Genomic DNA, 14,136 nt, shown 5'->3' with positions numbered 1-14,136 from the left:
TAAAAATGTGTTTGCTTTTGATATTTCGTAACTTTTCCATATTTTTCAACTATCTAAAGTACACACTTAAAAAAATACTCAAAAACCAAGACTGTAAGCGATAAGTAAATTTGTGATGAAAGATATATGATAAAATGTACAAAAAGTTGATTTGTATTTGAAAAAGGGGTTATTTTCTTAAAAATATGCAGACATTCTCCACAATTTTTGTATATAGATAATACTATTTATTTGCTATTTTCTAATTGGTGTTATTTTGGACCCACGAAACCAATTACGTAGCTAAAAATATCGACACCAGTCGAGGGTTGAAGTCGATACCCATAAGGAAATTGACTCCAAATTTTTGAGCTAGCTCAAAAATCGTGGTCCCAAGAAAAACGCTTTTTGAAAACTGTGTTGGAAGTTCTCAAAATGTGTGTACTCTCGGAACAACGCTCGCAAAGACATTTGCTGCGCTCACAGCTTTATATAATATTTTGTACATTATTTCTATAGATACGTACAATAAGAAAAAGTTGATTTTTTGAAAAAAAAAAAAAGATACGGGACCAGAATATCAAATAATTATTTTCTTCATATATGTAATTGTTTTATTCAGGAATTCAGTGAACAGAGTAATGACTAGATTTAAAGTAGTTTCTGTTAATTGTTAGTTGCCAGTTCATCATTGTGAGCATAAACTATCATAATCATCTTCTATAAGGTTCGGCTTGATGTTCGCCTTGAGTTGCTTGTAAGGACACGGTGCCGGACAATTCGGAATATTGACTTCAATTGGATTTTCGTCGTCATAAGATGCAAAATATAACAACTGAAATATACGCAGCGTTAAAAAAACTTATAATGGTCCTTAGCATATTGTTGTATTAGTGGGCAATATCTCCACTTACCTTCACTTCATAATCGTTTTCGATTTCTGAATTTTCATGAAGCTCCAAATTAAGTGAGGATCCATAGGCTGGCATGAAAGGGATCTGATTCCGAATCCCAAAGAAATGAAGCATTCCAGCAACAGTTATGTCATGAGCTGAATACAGTAAAATATTCTGGTCGGCAGATCCTGCTATCAAGTTGTCAAATTTGTTCGACATATCCTTAAACAGAATGGAACTACGAATTTTCATGTAATATGAAGAGGCAAAACCATCAAAAACAATGAGTGAAAGTGGTTTGAGGTAAGGCTCATAAACACGTTCAGTCCAGGCAGGCAATTCAAGATTATTGTCTTTTTCGACCGACAGAGTATCCTCGAGAAATAATAGGATGCTGGACCAAAACACAGGCTATAGAAAATACGGAGATGGATAATTGTTGGTTGGGTTGCCTTTCTTTGTACTTACAATGCCGGTGTTCTCCTCCACATAAGCCAAAAACTCTTTACCCTCTGGTGATTCGAAATCTATGACTTTCTTGAATTCTGGGTCATCAAAAGGCGGTCCAGCTATAACACTGTTTTCATATTTGGGGCATGACTTTCCAGGCACAGCTAACATCTGATACGAGTTTGAGTTAAGATAAAGAGAGTTAAATGAAAGCGAAAAACGTTACCTCATCTCGGTCTGGTGGTATCACGTTAATTAGACTTGAGGGCCATTCGCCTCTAATAAATCCATTTAAGAAGTTTGTAACGCTGTCGACACAACGCTCAACGGAACTGCTCAGAACCAACATTTGATCAAGATCGATGGTGTTGGTAGACTTCGAATCGCAATTACTAGGAAAAAGGGATGAATATCGAGTGGATTTTATGAATCCGGAGGTATATAACTGATCAGCTCCTCTCTAAAAAAATATGAATGGAATAGATTAAAACTATGACGAAATTTAAAAAAAAATAAAATTTAAGTGGCGGTCATACTTGTGACAATGCTTCATATCCGCCTGGCCAAGGATACTCGCGGTGAGGATCCATTGGATATGTCAGCACAGGTGCCCGATCTCCATGCCGGAAAAGCTAATAAATAAAATTGAAAAATGGACACGATAAAATATTGCACAACCGATACCATTGAAATAGCCTTCAATGTAGATTCCCTTTTTCCACATTGTGAAGAACTCGACAAGGACCTCGCGCTAATACTATCGACAAAGCTAAGTACCAAAATACTAAGTAAAATAAGGTGCTGAGTAGCGGAATTACTCAAAACCATTTCAGTTAAGAAGTTCGACTGCTTGGTAAGTGGCAAACTTCAGAAAAGTTAAATTTACAGGAGGCAACGAGAAAATTAGAACAGTTGTCGCGGATTTGGTAGGAATCCACTAGTCAGTTGAACGGCTGCAGAACCGATGAAGTTGCAGGCAAAACTCGGACAATTTATATCAAAGCGTAATCTAAGCTCGTTAATGGGTTTACATTAGGCATAATAACATAATTATGAGAATATCAGATCAGTATTTATTACCATTAAATTATTTAGATATTTTCGATACTGATTACGTCAATAACACCGACTAGAAAAAAGTTCTTTCCTTCTAGCTATTATTATGCATATAATAAATTTAATGCACCGAGATCAAAACATAATAATAAAATATGTCACGTGCACTTTACATGTAATGATTTTTTGATAAAACCAATTTTTGATTAAAAGTCAGCAAGCTTTCCTTCTGAGAATTTTCCCTCCCCATGTTTTTCAAATTTGACGTCGACATGTGGCGGGCTAGAGCTGCTCCCACTATGCAAACACATTAGCCGTGGAGTGCGTAACGAGGAGGACCCAGATCTTAAAAAAAGTGAAAGTAAGAATAGTTAATCGTGAAAGTAGAAACGGCGAGCTAATTCAGAAATTGTAAGATTTTAAAAATTTAGGTCTCATTATTAATGGAGCAAAACAGTAAATTTACGGAGCAACTAATGGCGAGCCCGCTATCTCAAAAGGTAGCCAGGAAAAAAGTGAAATCTTCTTCGAATATTTCTGCAGCCATGGAGTAGTCCGGCTGCCTTGAGGGAGAGGTTTCAGGTAACGGAGGACATAGAAGGCCATCAAGTAGACGGTGCGAGAAGCGGTAACAACGGTTGCGGTAAAGAAGCTACAGACGAGGGTGCTAACCAGGTTGGTTGCGGTAGTGACAAGTGCGGCAATGGTAGCCCTGAAGGTGGAAAACTGGGTGATTTTTTGGTTTATCTACCGAAAAAATGAAATAATAAACAAAAAACGAAAAATAACAAGAATAATTTAAGTATGGCTTAGCTTGGCGTAGCTTGGCGCTTCAGATACAAAAGTTTTGTGTTCATCTTATGTGGGAAACTCTCTATACACGTTTTTCCGTTCGTACATAACTAAGAATGCAAAATGTTTCATTGTACATTGCCAAACAAAATATATGTACATACATATTAGAGGCATAAATATTGTGTTCATCTTAAGATCCTAAGTCCGCATCCACTTAGTGTTGGACCGGACCAAATGGGGAGCAACTTACTCCCTCTTTTTTGGCCCACAAAACCCATGCTTCAAAAATAAAAAGCAAAGACAGCTTCACAGTTTCGTACCAGAGCAGAGACAATTCGTCAGACGCTGTGTTATCTCTGGCCAGGGAACTGCGTGACCGAAGCGGTTGGCAGATATAAAATGGGGACTTTATATAATTCACAGAACATGACATGGCTACGAATTAGATTGAGTATTAATCCGTCAATATATTGGGTCGAAGCTTCGCTAACGCTGCTCCCAGGCAGAGGTGAGGCAGCGTCTAACGTGTTGTCTTTGCCCTGGTATGAAACCGTATTCGCTTTTTAAACAAACATTGCCTATTATTGTATACTGATGATATAATACACCTTGATGCATTGCCAGTTTACTCCGTGCACGAAAGCATACGTATGTACACATAAGTCTATCACGGAACACCCCCCAGAAATTCAAACAAAATGAAGCTAAAGAAGAAGAAAGAAAATGTCTCCATGGACCTTACCGCTTGCTCAGGTTCACTTTATATGATGATGACGTTATACGCGTCTTGGAGTGGGATAAATTAACGTGAAGTGATATGTTTTGACTTTCAACAACTTTGTTAATAATTGTTGGATGGCGTTCAAACTTTCCAGAATTATGTCCTACGTTATCACCAATACTAATTGCACTTCTAGAATGCCGTGAGTGGGGTTTACAAGTAAATTTCTCAAATATGGTAATATACTATAGTAACCGTCGGGGTGACCACATTCTTTGAAAAAAAATACACCCCCTTTTCGCGTGTATGGGGAATTACCCTTTGAACTCAATGTAAAATGGCGTCACTTGCAATATGTAGAGGGATTCACAGACGACACGTTCGCACCAAATTTCGTGACAATCGATTCAGGTTTATTCCAGTAATTCGGGTGTGACAGCCAGACAGACAGACAGACATTGAATCGATTTTAATAAGGTTTTGTTCCACACAAAACCTCAAGAGGACGGTGGCAGGGGGAGTCCGAATAAAATGTCAGCAAATAGCTGATTACAAAAAGCAAAAAAATTGGCAAAATTCCCTTCTGGAAGGTTTGGATGCGGAGGAGGAGCCCGATGAGGTATTCAAAATACTCCGAGATCTCTCTATTGGGGAACTTGCCCGAGGCATTCTGTAACATTCAAGGATTCCGAGCTCGTGATAAACAAAGAACGAAATTTTGATGGGGAAGGTGGTACCGCAATACTTGTGGGTCACCATTATCGTTGCAGGCAATTTAATAAGCCTGAACTTGCAACCTTTGAATGTATGGAAGTCTCTTTTATTTTATTTTTACTGCCTAGAGGAGGAAATTGGCACGTTCTTTCAGTCTATGCAGAGGGAAAGAATTAAGCCAAGTTCAAAGTGGAATTCCATTCACTATTAATGTCATTCGGGCTGAGCAGGCCGCAAAATTATTATATTATAGTCGGCAATTGGAGTGCATACTTCATGGCTAGACGCTATAAATAATATCAGAGGGAAAAAATCTTGGAGAAAGTAATACCAGGTAGAGTATAAATGCCACTTGTAAAGAGCTCGCCTTCACCCTCTTAACCAGATTGGAACTAATTCCAAGAGTTAGGCGATATTGAGAGGAATGCCCACCTGCTGATAAGAAAAGGGCGGTATGATTGTGCCTTGGACAGGAACTTGAATAAGGAGGGGATATTTAACTTTATTTTCAAGTTGGAGAACCTGGCGCCGGATCCAGTCGAAGAAGTCATCGCCAAGATCAAACATCGCAATAATGAGGGACGTTTTGAAACGGCAGTCATAAAAAGGGTTCAAAAAAATAAAAAGCTTTCTGCTGACATTTGTCACAAAAATTTATAGGAGATATGGAAACTATCATTATCCCGTATTGGCTGAGTTCAAATCACCCTCTGAGATTACTTTGAAGTTAATTCCCCAATATTACATAAATCAAGTGATCTTGCAATGGCGGTAGAATTTAAAGGGTGTTTCACCAAGCGATTCGGATTCCATAACAACATTAATAAACAGGCTTTTCCGGAAGAAGTCGCGAGTAATTGCGCCGAGAATGAAAATCGGTGGTAGCAAAATACAACATTTTAGTGATTGAGGTATAAACACTAATAATGCAACTTCTAATGCGCAAGGCATCATGATGGATGATGCCCTGAAACTTGAACTTATGTGAGAGCATTCCAGCTTCGCGACTTCCGGAAATCGTGGAAAGGGATGCGAAAACGAATGGCACTGGAGTTCACCATTTCAGTCCAGTTATGCAGACTGATCGCATACCGAGTTTGATTCATTCGTCTTATGTGGGGATTTAACCTCCATATTCACACAGGTAAACAATAAGATATCATTCGGTATAGATGGCATTCTCAACGTGTTCCTCAGGCATCTACCCGACATTGTCATTTGTAATTATTGCATCATGTTCAAAAGGGAAGGATCCACCAGTCCTACGAACTGCCTGTCAATCAATTTGTTGCCTAACATCAGGAAGGTGTTTAAGGTTCTGGTATTGAAAGCCCTGAGTGAGCATATCTGGAGGAAGGACATGGAAAAGGCCTTGGATATCATCTGTTTGGATGGACTGATTTTCAGGTTCCTGAAGAATGAGTTTCCCGCCACTTCGTAGCGAAGATCTTCAGTATGTTGTATGTTAAGTGCTTTGCCACCACAGACGGAAATTTTACTACCAATCGAGAATTTCATGTCCTGAATGGATTGTAGCAAGGAACAGTGCACTTTTTGTAGTATTCGCCGGCGAATTGCTCACCTTTTTGAGTTTAATAAATCTCCGAAAAGGTCGTTTGTTACCTTCGCCGATAACTTGAAAGCCTACATGGCACACAAGAGGGTAACAAAGGTGCAAATTTGAACTTCAACACTTGTTGCAGAAAAAATAGGTAACCTTTCTGATTTTTTTTTAAGAAAACTCCGAAACTTTCATGTACGAGCAAGTGCATACATAGAACAGCTTTTAGTAATTTTTTGATTGAAAATTATTATACAGTTATGTTGCAAATGGCCGTCAAAAGCAATAGATACAATTGAAACAGCTTTCAATGTAGATTCTCCTTTCGCACATGGTGAGTAACCTGACAAGGACCTCGCACTAATACTATCCACGCCGCTCAGTATCAAAATACCGATTAATATTTGATCTCAAGCAACGAACTTATTAAAGTCATTGCAGTTAAAAACTTCAACTGCCTGGTTAGTGGTGGCAAAAAGAAAATTAGATGATTTGTCTCGGATTTGATATGATTCCACTAATCAGTTGAACGGTTGCAGAACCGATGAAGTTCCAGACAAAATCCCGTGAATTTATAGCAAAAAGTAATCTAAGCTCCCTAATTAATCTACTATCCAATTATGGTACAGTTGCAGATACCTGATACCTGATACCTTCATGGAATTAGGTATAATAACATAATTATAGAATTATCAGATTGGTGTGTATTATCAAAAAATTACTTAGATACTTTCGATACCGATTGTTTGGAGTACCCTCAAAGTTGATAACATCGGTCTGCAAAAAAGTTCTGTCCTCTCTATAATTATTAATAGATGATTATAATAAATATAATGCATTGGGATCAAAACATCTAGAATAATAAAAGAGTTATATCACGTGCAATTTTCATGTGTTGGATTTTTTTTGGTAAAACGAATTTTTGATTAAAGATTACAATTAAACAGTGGTTCTAGCCATAAAATCATTGAATTGTCCCAGCTTCTTTAGAATAATAACATTTCATTTTTTATTCTCGAGTTTTAGGACAAATTAACTAATAAAGGTGACCAAGGAGTATTATAGGTCGAAAGCGTGGAAACTGTTTAGCATTAAAAACCTGAAGACCTGCTGCATCAAAACTACCAGCTCTGCTACCAAACTCTATTTTCATTTCCAGGTGGAAGTTCTTTCTAAACGAGAAACTGCAGACGGAGAGGAAGAAAGATGAGTCTCTGGCACCCAAAAGGGTTACGTAGTTTATCTAAGAGGCAGTACCCACACTCAATGGACCCGACTTGCGAATGTATTGGCGAAGCTTACCGAACGTTTCGAAAAGTGCGAATTGAGCTGTTTCATTTGATACCGCACAAGATTACATTCTGCGAAAGCAAATTGCACCCTCCATTCACATGTATTGGGACCCCCCCCCCTCTTTAAACTTAAGACAAAATAGCGCCATTTGCTACATGTAAACATCAGATCACATGCTCTCACAAATTTTCGTAGTAATCGGTCCAGCCGTTTACGAACAAATCGGGTGTGACAGACAGACAGACAGACACCGAATCGATTAAGATAAGGTTTTTGTTTCACACAAAATCTTAAAAAGTAGCAAGATACGTCCCTGGATGTAGGTCTAGAGGGGGATGAAACAACGAATGAGGACCCATTCAACTTTGTAGTAGTTCGCAAAAAGGGAATTAAAAAGCAGGTTAGCGCTAAGCGTGTAAGTACTCTACAGGCATCATCTTGCTGCCCCGAAAAACAAAAAAGAAAAGGTCCCTCCCGTCATCCGGTATAATTTCAATGTACCACCATTGTTGCGGGTTTTGAAGAAAAGAAATGGAAAGCAACCTTTAAAAGGAAAGAAGAAAATAGGGCCCTGATATTTGCGAAGTCTGTTGAGAACCATGGAAAGATTTCCGCTCTTCTTAAAGAACTATGGCTGAACGCCACAACAAGTACCCCTTCTGCATTAAGGACACGCTCCCGATTAAAGCGCAATCAGGGTTGTTCGCGGCCACCTTTAAGCCCACTCAAGAGCTCATTAATGTTATAAAAAATTAGGTCCGAACTTCATCAAAAGATGACTTTTGAAAAGATAAAGTCAATTAACAAGTGCACTTCTCTAACTGCCAGAATTTCGGGCACACCGGCCTAAACTGTACGATTGAAAACAGGTGCGTGAAGTACCCAAAGAACCATCCATGCGGGGAAAGCATGAAACCCGCAAGTGAGGAGCCGCACTGTTGCAATTGCGGCCAAGCTGGCCACCTTGCGTGCTATTGCGGCCGTCCAGCCTACAAAGAGATGATAGCCACCAGAATGGCTACTAAAAATCGGAAAACAACCGAAGTTTCCCGGGTCAGGCAGACGGTGGCACAACTGTCATAAAGTTTGACAAGTCAGGCCCGTAACACTCACCCAAAAGCGGCTGTTCTACCAACTCCCAGTCCTCCAGGCTTTCCAGAATTGGATAAAGCGCTTGCTTTAGCTCCCTCTCCAAGCAACGACAATTCGGTGCTGTTAACCTATTTCCCAACCTATGGAGTTAAACATGGTAACTTTTAAATCCGGGTCCCTAATCACACATGAACACAAACGTGCCACTGCCGAAGTGCTGATTGACACTCGAAAAGCAGACGTCTACTGCTTTTTGGAAACCTATCTTGAGAGCAGGAACAATGCTCAATTTCCTGGATATAACATTATCCGGAATGACAATAAAACTGGCGCGTCCTTTTTAGTGAGGAAAGAACATATTTTTGAGGAAGTCATCAACGAGAACCTGCTTGCTTTTCCGCTGCGGCGGCAGTAGTGAAAAAAGAAGATAATAAGCGGATGTCGGTCGCTTCGTCTATATTATATGCAACTCCCACACTGACCTGGGCCAAGACGTGAATGTCTAAATACCTTATTTTCGGTCGCGACTTCAGCTTGAGGCACACCTTCTGGGGCGATACGCTGGTCAACAGAAATGAGGAAACCCTACTAAAATGGATTCACGACGTTTCAGCAACAAGACCTTCTTATCAATTTTTCCTTGAGTAGTTTCTGTTGTCTAAGGGAAGCTTTCAGGTGTGTCCGACCACTATGTAGTGGAAGTCAAACTATCTTCGACCTCTGCATTGCAAAAGCGTGTTGTGACAATTGTCAAATCTTTTGCCCTGATGAACTGGGAAAAATTCAAGTCAGATTTAGAACCAAGGTTGAACATGAAAAAACTGGCAACCTCCTGTAACTTGTCGGATAAAAAAAAAACGACGAAGCAATTGCTTTGGCAACAGCCGCTATATATTATAATTGATGAGTTCCACTACAACTCGGTTCCCAACGACATAATGCTTCACCTGCAAGTCAGACAGATTTGGAGCAGAAATCACAGTTTGCAGTTTGGATTCCGTTTTAAACACTATACCCAGCACGCTCTAAGCTACCTCGACGATATCGTGAGTACCCGACTAAATGTCAAAAACAAACCTACGGTAGCCTGTGATCTTCAGTAAGTAATCATGTTGGGTTAAGTTAGATTAAGTTATGTTAAATAAGTAGATTCAAACCTTCTCGCGCCTTTAGTGTGGGCGTAAGTAAATAAGTTTCTAAAAAAAATTTAAAGTCGATTAAATAAACACAAAAAATGAATTAAATTACAGAAAAAAATGTTATAGCCACCCATTTAAAACAAGTTAATATAATTTTTTTTGCTAATCATAAATTTAAGATAAATCATGTCTAGATCTAAGTCACTATGAGAAAATAAAAACCTAAAACCTAAATGAGGCTCTCAAATCAATTATGAGATTGCGTCTTGCCTAAATGACGATGTGTCGCTGGTACAATTACAACTGCATGTTTATTGTAATGAAGTTGCGGGTGTAAAGTTGTACGGTCAGAAGATTCGGTTTCGTATGATTAGTTAGGTGACCCATGAGGAATTATAGAAGCTTCGTTTGGAACGTCGGCGCGACTGTTTAAGGTAGGACACTACAAGGGTAACTGAAAGTAGCACTGACCATGTCAGTATTGACGTGATAGCCAGCAGCCGCCGAATTTGTCGAAGTTCTCTCAAGAGAGGTAAATCAGTGACATGACCCAGTTGCTGACAGAACAACTGCAACTGAATCGCTAGTTCATTCAACAATTAGTCTTATTACCGCAGCTTGAAACGCTTCGGCTCACAAAAGGAAACTGCGTCCCGGGAAATTACCCGGCTGAAATTACAAGCCTACGAAGGAATTGCCTCAGACTTTGGCGGATTGCTCAGCGCCTAAGAGGCCAAGACGGGGTGATGCTCAGAACCGCAGAGTATAAGAGTGGGAAAAAGGAACTCCGGCACGAAATCAAAATGTAGAAGGCACGCTTATTAACGACATAAGAAGAGAGCCATGGGACCTTAGGTACATGCTGGTTTTCAAAAAACTCGGTGCCCATCGGTCGCTCTGTTCCGTGGAGGCAGCGAAGATGGAAGAAATCGTGCAGGCTCTTTTTCCTGTCCACCCCATTCAAACTGACGCTGTCAAGGAAGAAGTGAGTACCGCGGAATGCTCACTCTTCACTGCAAGGAAGCTAGAGGAGGCGGTCCTCCATGAAGGACAAAAAGGCACTAGGGCCGGACTGTGCCGGACACAGCGCAATGTTGAAATTCGTGTGTAAATACAAGTCAGACTCGCTACTCGACGTATTCAATGCATGTTTGACAGCGGGTTTCCCCTCCTGCTGGAAGGCTACAAGTCTTGTGTTGATAAGCAGGGCAAAGGCGACCCAGAGGCGCCGTCAGCGTATCGTACCCTCAGTGTGTTGAACACAACGAGGAAGCTGCTTGAGAAGCTCATTAATTTATGATTGACTGACGCAATATGTGCTGCGGGACACTACTCACCAACACAATATGGTTTTAGGGCGGGGTGATCCTTGATTGATGCCATTGGAGGCGGTAAAATTGGCTGGGGCACACAGTCGCCACTGTCGGCGAGTTGTGCCCCTGTTGGCCCTTGACATAGTAAACGCCTTTAATTGTGCGAGGTGGTGCGACATGCTTGAGGCACTGGAAAATCGTTTCCATACTCCACGCTATCTATTGTAGATGTTGAGAGACTATTTTAAGGACCATGCCCTTGTCTTGTAGATCCTGAAAAAAATACGCTGCAGGACTTCGCAGATATAAGATCGGTTACTTGCTTAAAAGCTGTCTATAAATTCTTAACGCCCATTAATCATCAATCATCAATGGAAACCTAGAGACCAAACACACTATGTGTATGAAGTCCGTTGCGCATTGTTGACAAGTTTTGTTGTGATATTCGGATGGAATTTGATTTAAGCGAATGTCAAATCCAAGCCATTAACAAAGGACATCACCATCGTTGGACAAACCTTTGGTGACCTACATATCGAAACTATAACTGAGACAGATCTCAAGTACCTAGGAATTCTGCAAGGAACTCATGCTCGAGTTAGTGGTTTGGATTACGCTCCACTGTCCGACGTTCTGCGATGTGTGAAGCTGATACTGAAATCGCATCGCTCGCGGAGAAATAAAATAAGTGGACTGGATATATTCGCTATCCCTTAATTAGCACATGCATTCTAAATATTGTCGTGGATGATATGGAAAATATCTTCTGCTGACAAAGACTACTATGTCCAAATTCCGAATGTATCACCCAAATTCTGCGGTGGAGCCGATGAAACTGACAGAGGAGACAGGGCATGGTTGACATTGCGGGACAACTTTACAGCCAAGGCGACTCCATACGCATTTTTTTAAAAGCAAAGAGTAGACGAGTTCCTTGCATTCGTCTGCTTGTAATGCAAATTGCCAACCGACTCCATTTGACTTGAAGGATCTTTAAATCCTCTGACTGAGGTGAAGTTAAACCAAGAGGGGATGTAAGAGTGGAAGTCGATGACAATACACCACACGTGAATTTCTTCTGTGGAACTCCATTTGCCGAATAGGCTGTTATATGCCGGGAAACTCTTTGTTGAGACGGAACGATTTATGGGTGCCATTCAGCATAGCACGGTCGCTACCCGGACTTATAAATAGCTGGTAATGAAAGAGCGAATGTAAGGCGACCAATGCAGAATGGGTGGCTTTTTATTATTTCAAATAATTAATCGCTGGAAATACCGCATAATTACACTCAGATAAATCTGAAATAGGCTCAGGCAGCCAACAACCCTGCACGGATTTCGTCGACGTAGCTGTTATCGGTTTTGATTTTTGACCCTAGAGAGAAATATTCAACGGTCTCAAAATTGTAGTCTTCATCTTTATTGTTTTCGTTTGACCAGTGCGATTCGATGTTATTGTTATTGGTTGGTTTTCATGTATTTTGTTTTGTCTTCATTGATGTGCAGCTCCCCCTCCCCTCCCCCCCCCCCCCCCCCTCCACCTGCTCGATCTGGATGAAGGTAGACTGTACATCTCAGGTTGTTCTTCCCATAATGTCAACATCGTCAGCATAGGCCAGTAGTTAGGTGAACTGCATGCAAATCACTTTCTCCAGGGCCAGGTTGAAGAGGAAGCATGATAGGGTATTCCCCTTGTCTTAGAACGTTGTTAATGTCGAATGGCCCTGAGAGTGATCCTGCTATTTTTATCTGACCTCGCACATTGGCCAGGGTCAGTCTTATCAATTTCGCCGGTATACCGAATTCTCTCATGGCCGTGTGCAGTTTTACCCTGGCTATGCTATCATAGGCGACTTTAAAGTCGATGAAAAGATGGTGCAACTTATGTCCATATTCCAACAGTTTTTCCATCGCTTGCCGCAAAGAGAAAATCTGATCTGCCGGTGATTGTATTATTGTCGGCAGGGTCTTAATCGCCATATAGCGCACAAGTCTGCTGGGCTGTTAGTTGACAAGACAGTTCGATTCGCGTACAACATTGAGTTTAAATGCGTACGAAAAAAGTTGAAGTATGAGCCACTAGTTCGGGAAAACATGCAAATTTGGCATTTCACGATTGCGGCTGTATTTTCTGTAATAACCACAAATATTGCACCTAAATCCTTCACCGCTTCCATAGATGTCCTGGAACTCTCGCATAGTCCGCTTGAAACTATTCTACAACCGCCTAAGTGAAAACATGTTGTATATATTGCTTGAAATTCAGCCTTGCAGCTATCATCACTCCATTTTGATTGCTGGTTTTGATGTGATGATATGCTTCCCCACTTTGATACGAGCAATGGTTTCCTTATGGCGCTTCTTGATAAGCACCGTCTCTGTTTTCTCCTCCGCGAAAATAAGACCTGTATCTTTCAGCCACTTGTTTATAGCGGTGATTGCTTCGGATGAATACAATTTCATATCCGCGAAATATTTTGCTTCAATACTTACTACTTGCTAGTTCTACCCTTTCCGTGTATCGCATTTACATATTATTCACTCCAGCATTTTCTCTATCGTGCTCAATTTACGTATAGATCTTTAGGAAGATGGTTTACTAGGAGGTTTACCAAGTTCAATCTGTGAAGTCAAAGAATTTTATAAATACGTCTGCTTTCGGCTGAACAGCCAGCTTAAGGGCTTTGTTTTTTATACCGTCGAGGTCCGGTATCTATTCCAAATCCCCAGTACCTTCGTCTTTACTGGCGGTAATACAGCCACATCTAAAGATGTCTGGAGACTGTAACCGCTTGTGCTCACTGGAGGAAACAGAAGCCGAACAATTTTCAGAGGGAAATCGAGATATGTAATTTGTGGAGCAAAATGAAGTATAACTCTTCCAGGTTTAACTTTTGTTTCATGGCTTTTTTTCTCTAGAGTAACCTCCCATCTTCTTCCCGCACATTTTGGGACGTTAAAAAGACTCCTTTGATCCTGGTCTTTTCCTACCTTGGATATTGGAGAGGATCTCATAATCGATGAGCTTTTCCTAAACGGATTCAGCTTTCGATGGTGAGGAGTATGCCTAATTTTTTATGCTCTGATGTGATTCGATGGTGAGGTGGACGTCAGTACAGTGAGTA

General features: G+C 40.5%; 1 protein-coding gene across 1 annotated transcript; it reads right to left on the bottom strand.

Moving 5' to 3' along the window:
- Positions 1–567: 567 nt before the first annotated feature.
- LOC119651252 (testicular acid phosphatase homolog) lies at positions 568–2,287 on the bottom strand. The gene is made up of 6 exons (XM_038054743.1): positions 2,010–2,287; positions 1,862–1,957; positions 1,552–1,785; positions 1,344–1,496; positions 894–1,286; positions 568–814 (listed from the first exon to the last, which is right to left on the bottom strand). Exons 1-6 carry the CDS (start codon positions 2,151–2,153, stop codon positions 668–670), a joined length of 1,167 nt encoding a protein of 388 aa, XP_037910671.1. The 5' UTR covers positions 2,154–2,287; the 3' UTR covers positions 568–667.
- Positions 2,288–14,136: the final 11,849 nt, after the last annotated feature.

Source organism: Hermetia illucens, chromosome 3 (assembly GCF_905115235.1).
Source record: "Hermetia illucens chromosome 3, iHerIll2.2.curated.20191125, whole genome shotgun sequence".
Taxonomy (NCBI): Eukaryota; Metazoa; Arthropoda; class Insecta; order Diptera; family Stratiomyidae; genus Hermetia; species Hermetia illucens.
Note: the sequence above shows the minus strand (reverse complement) of the source record. Positions and strands in the feature narration are given on the sequence as shown.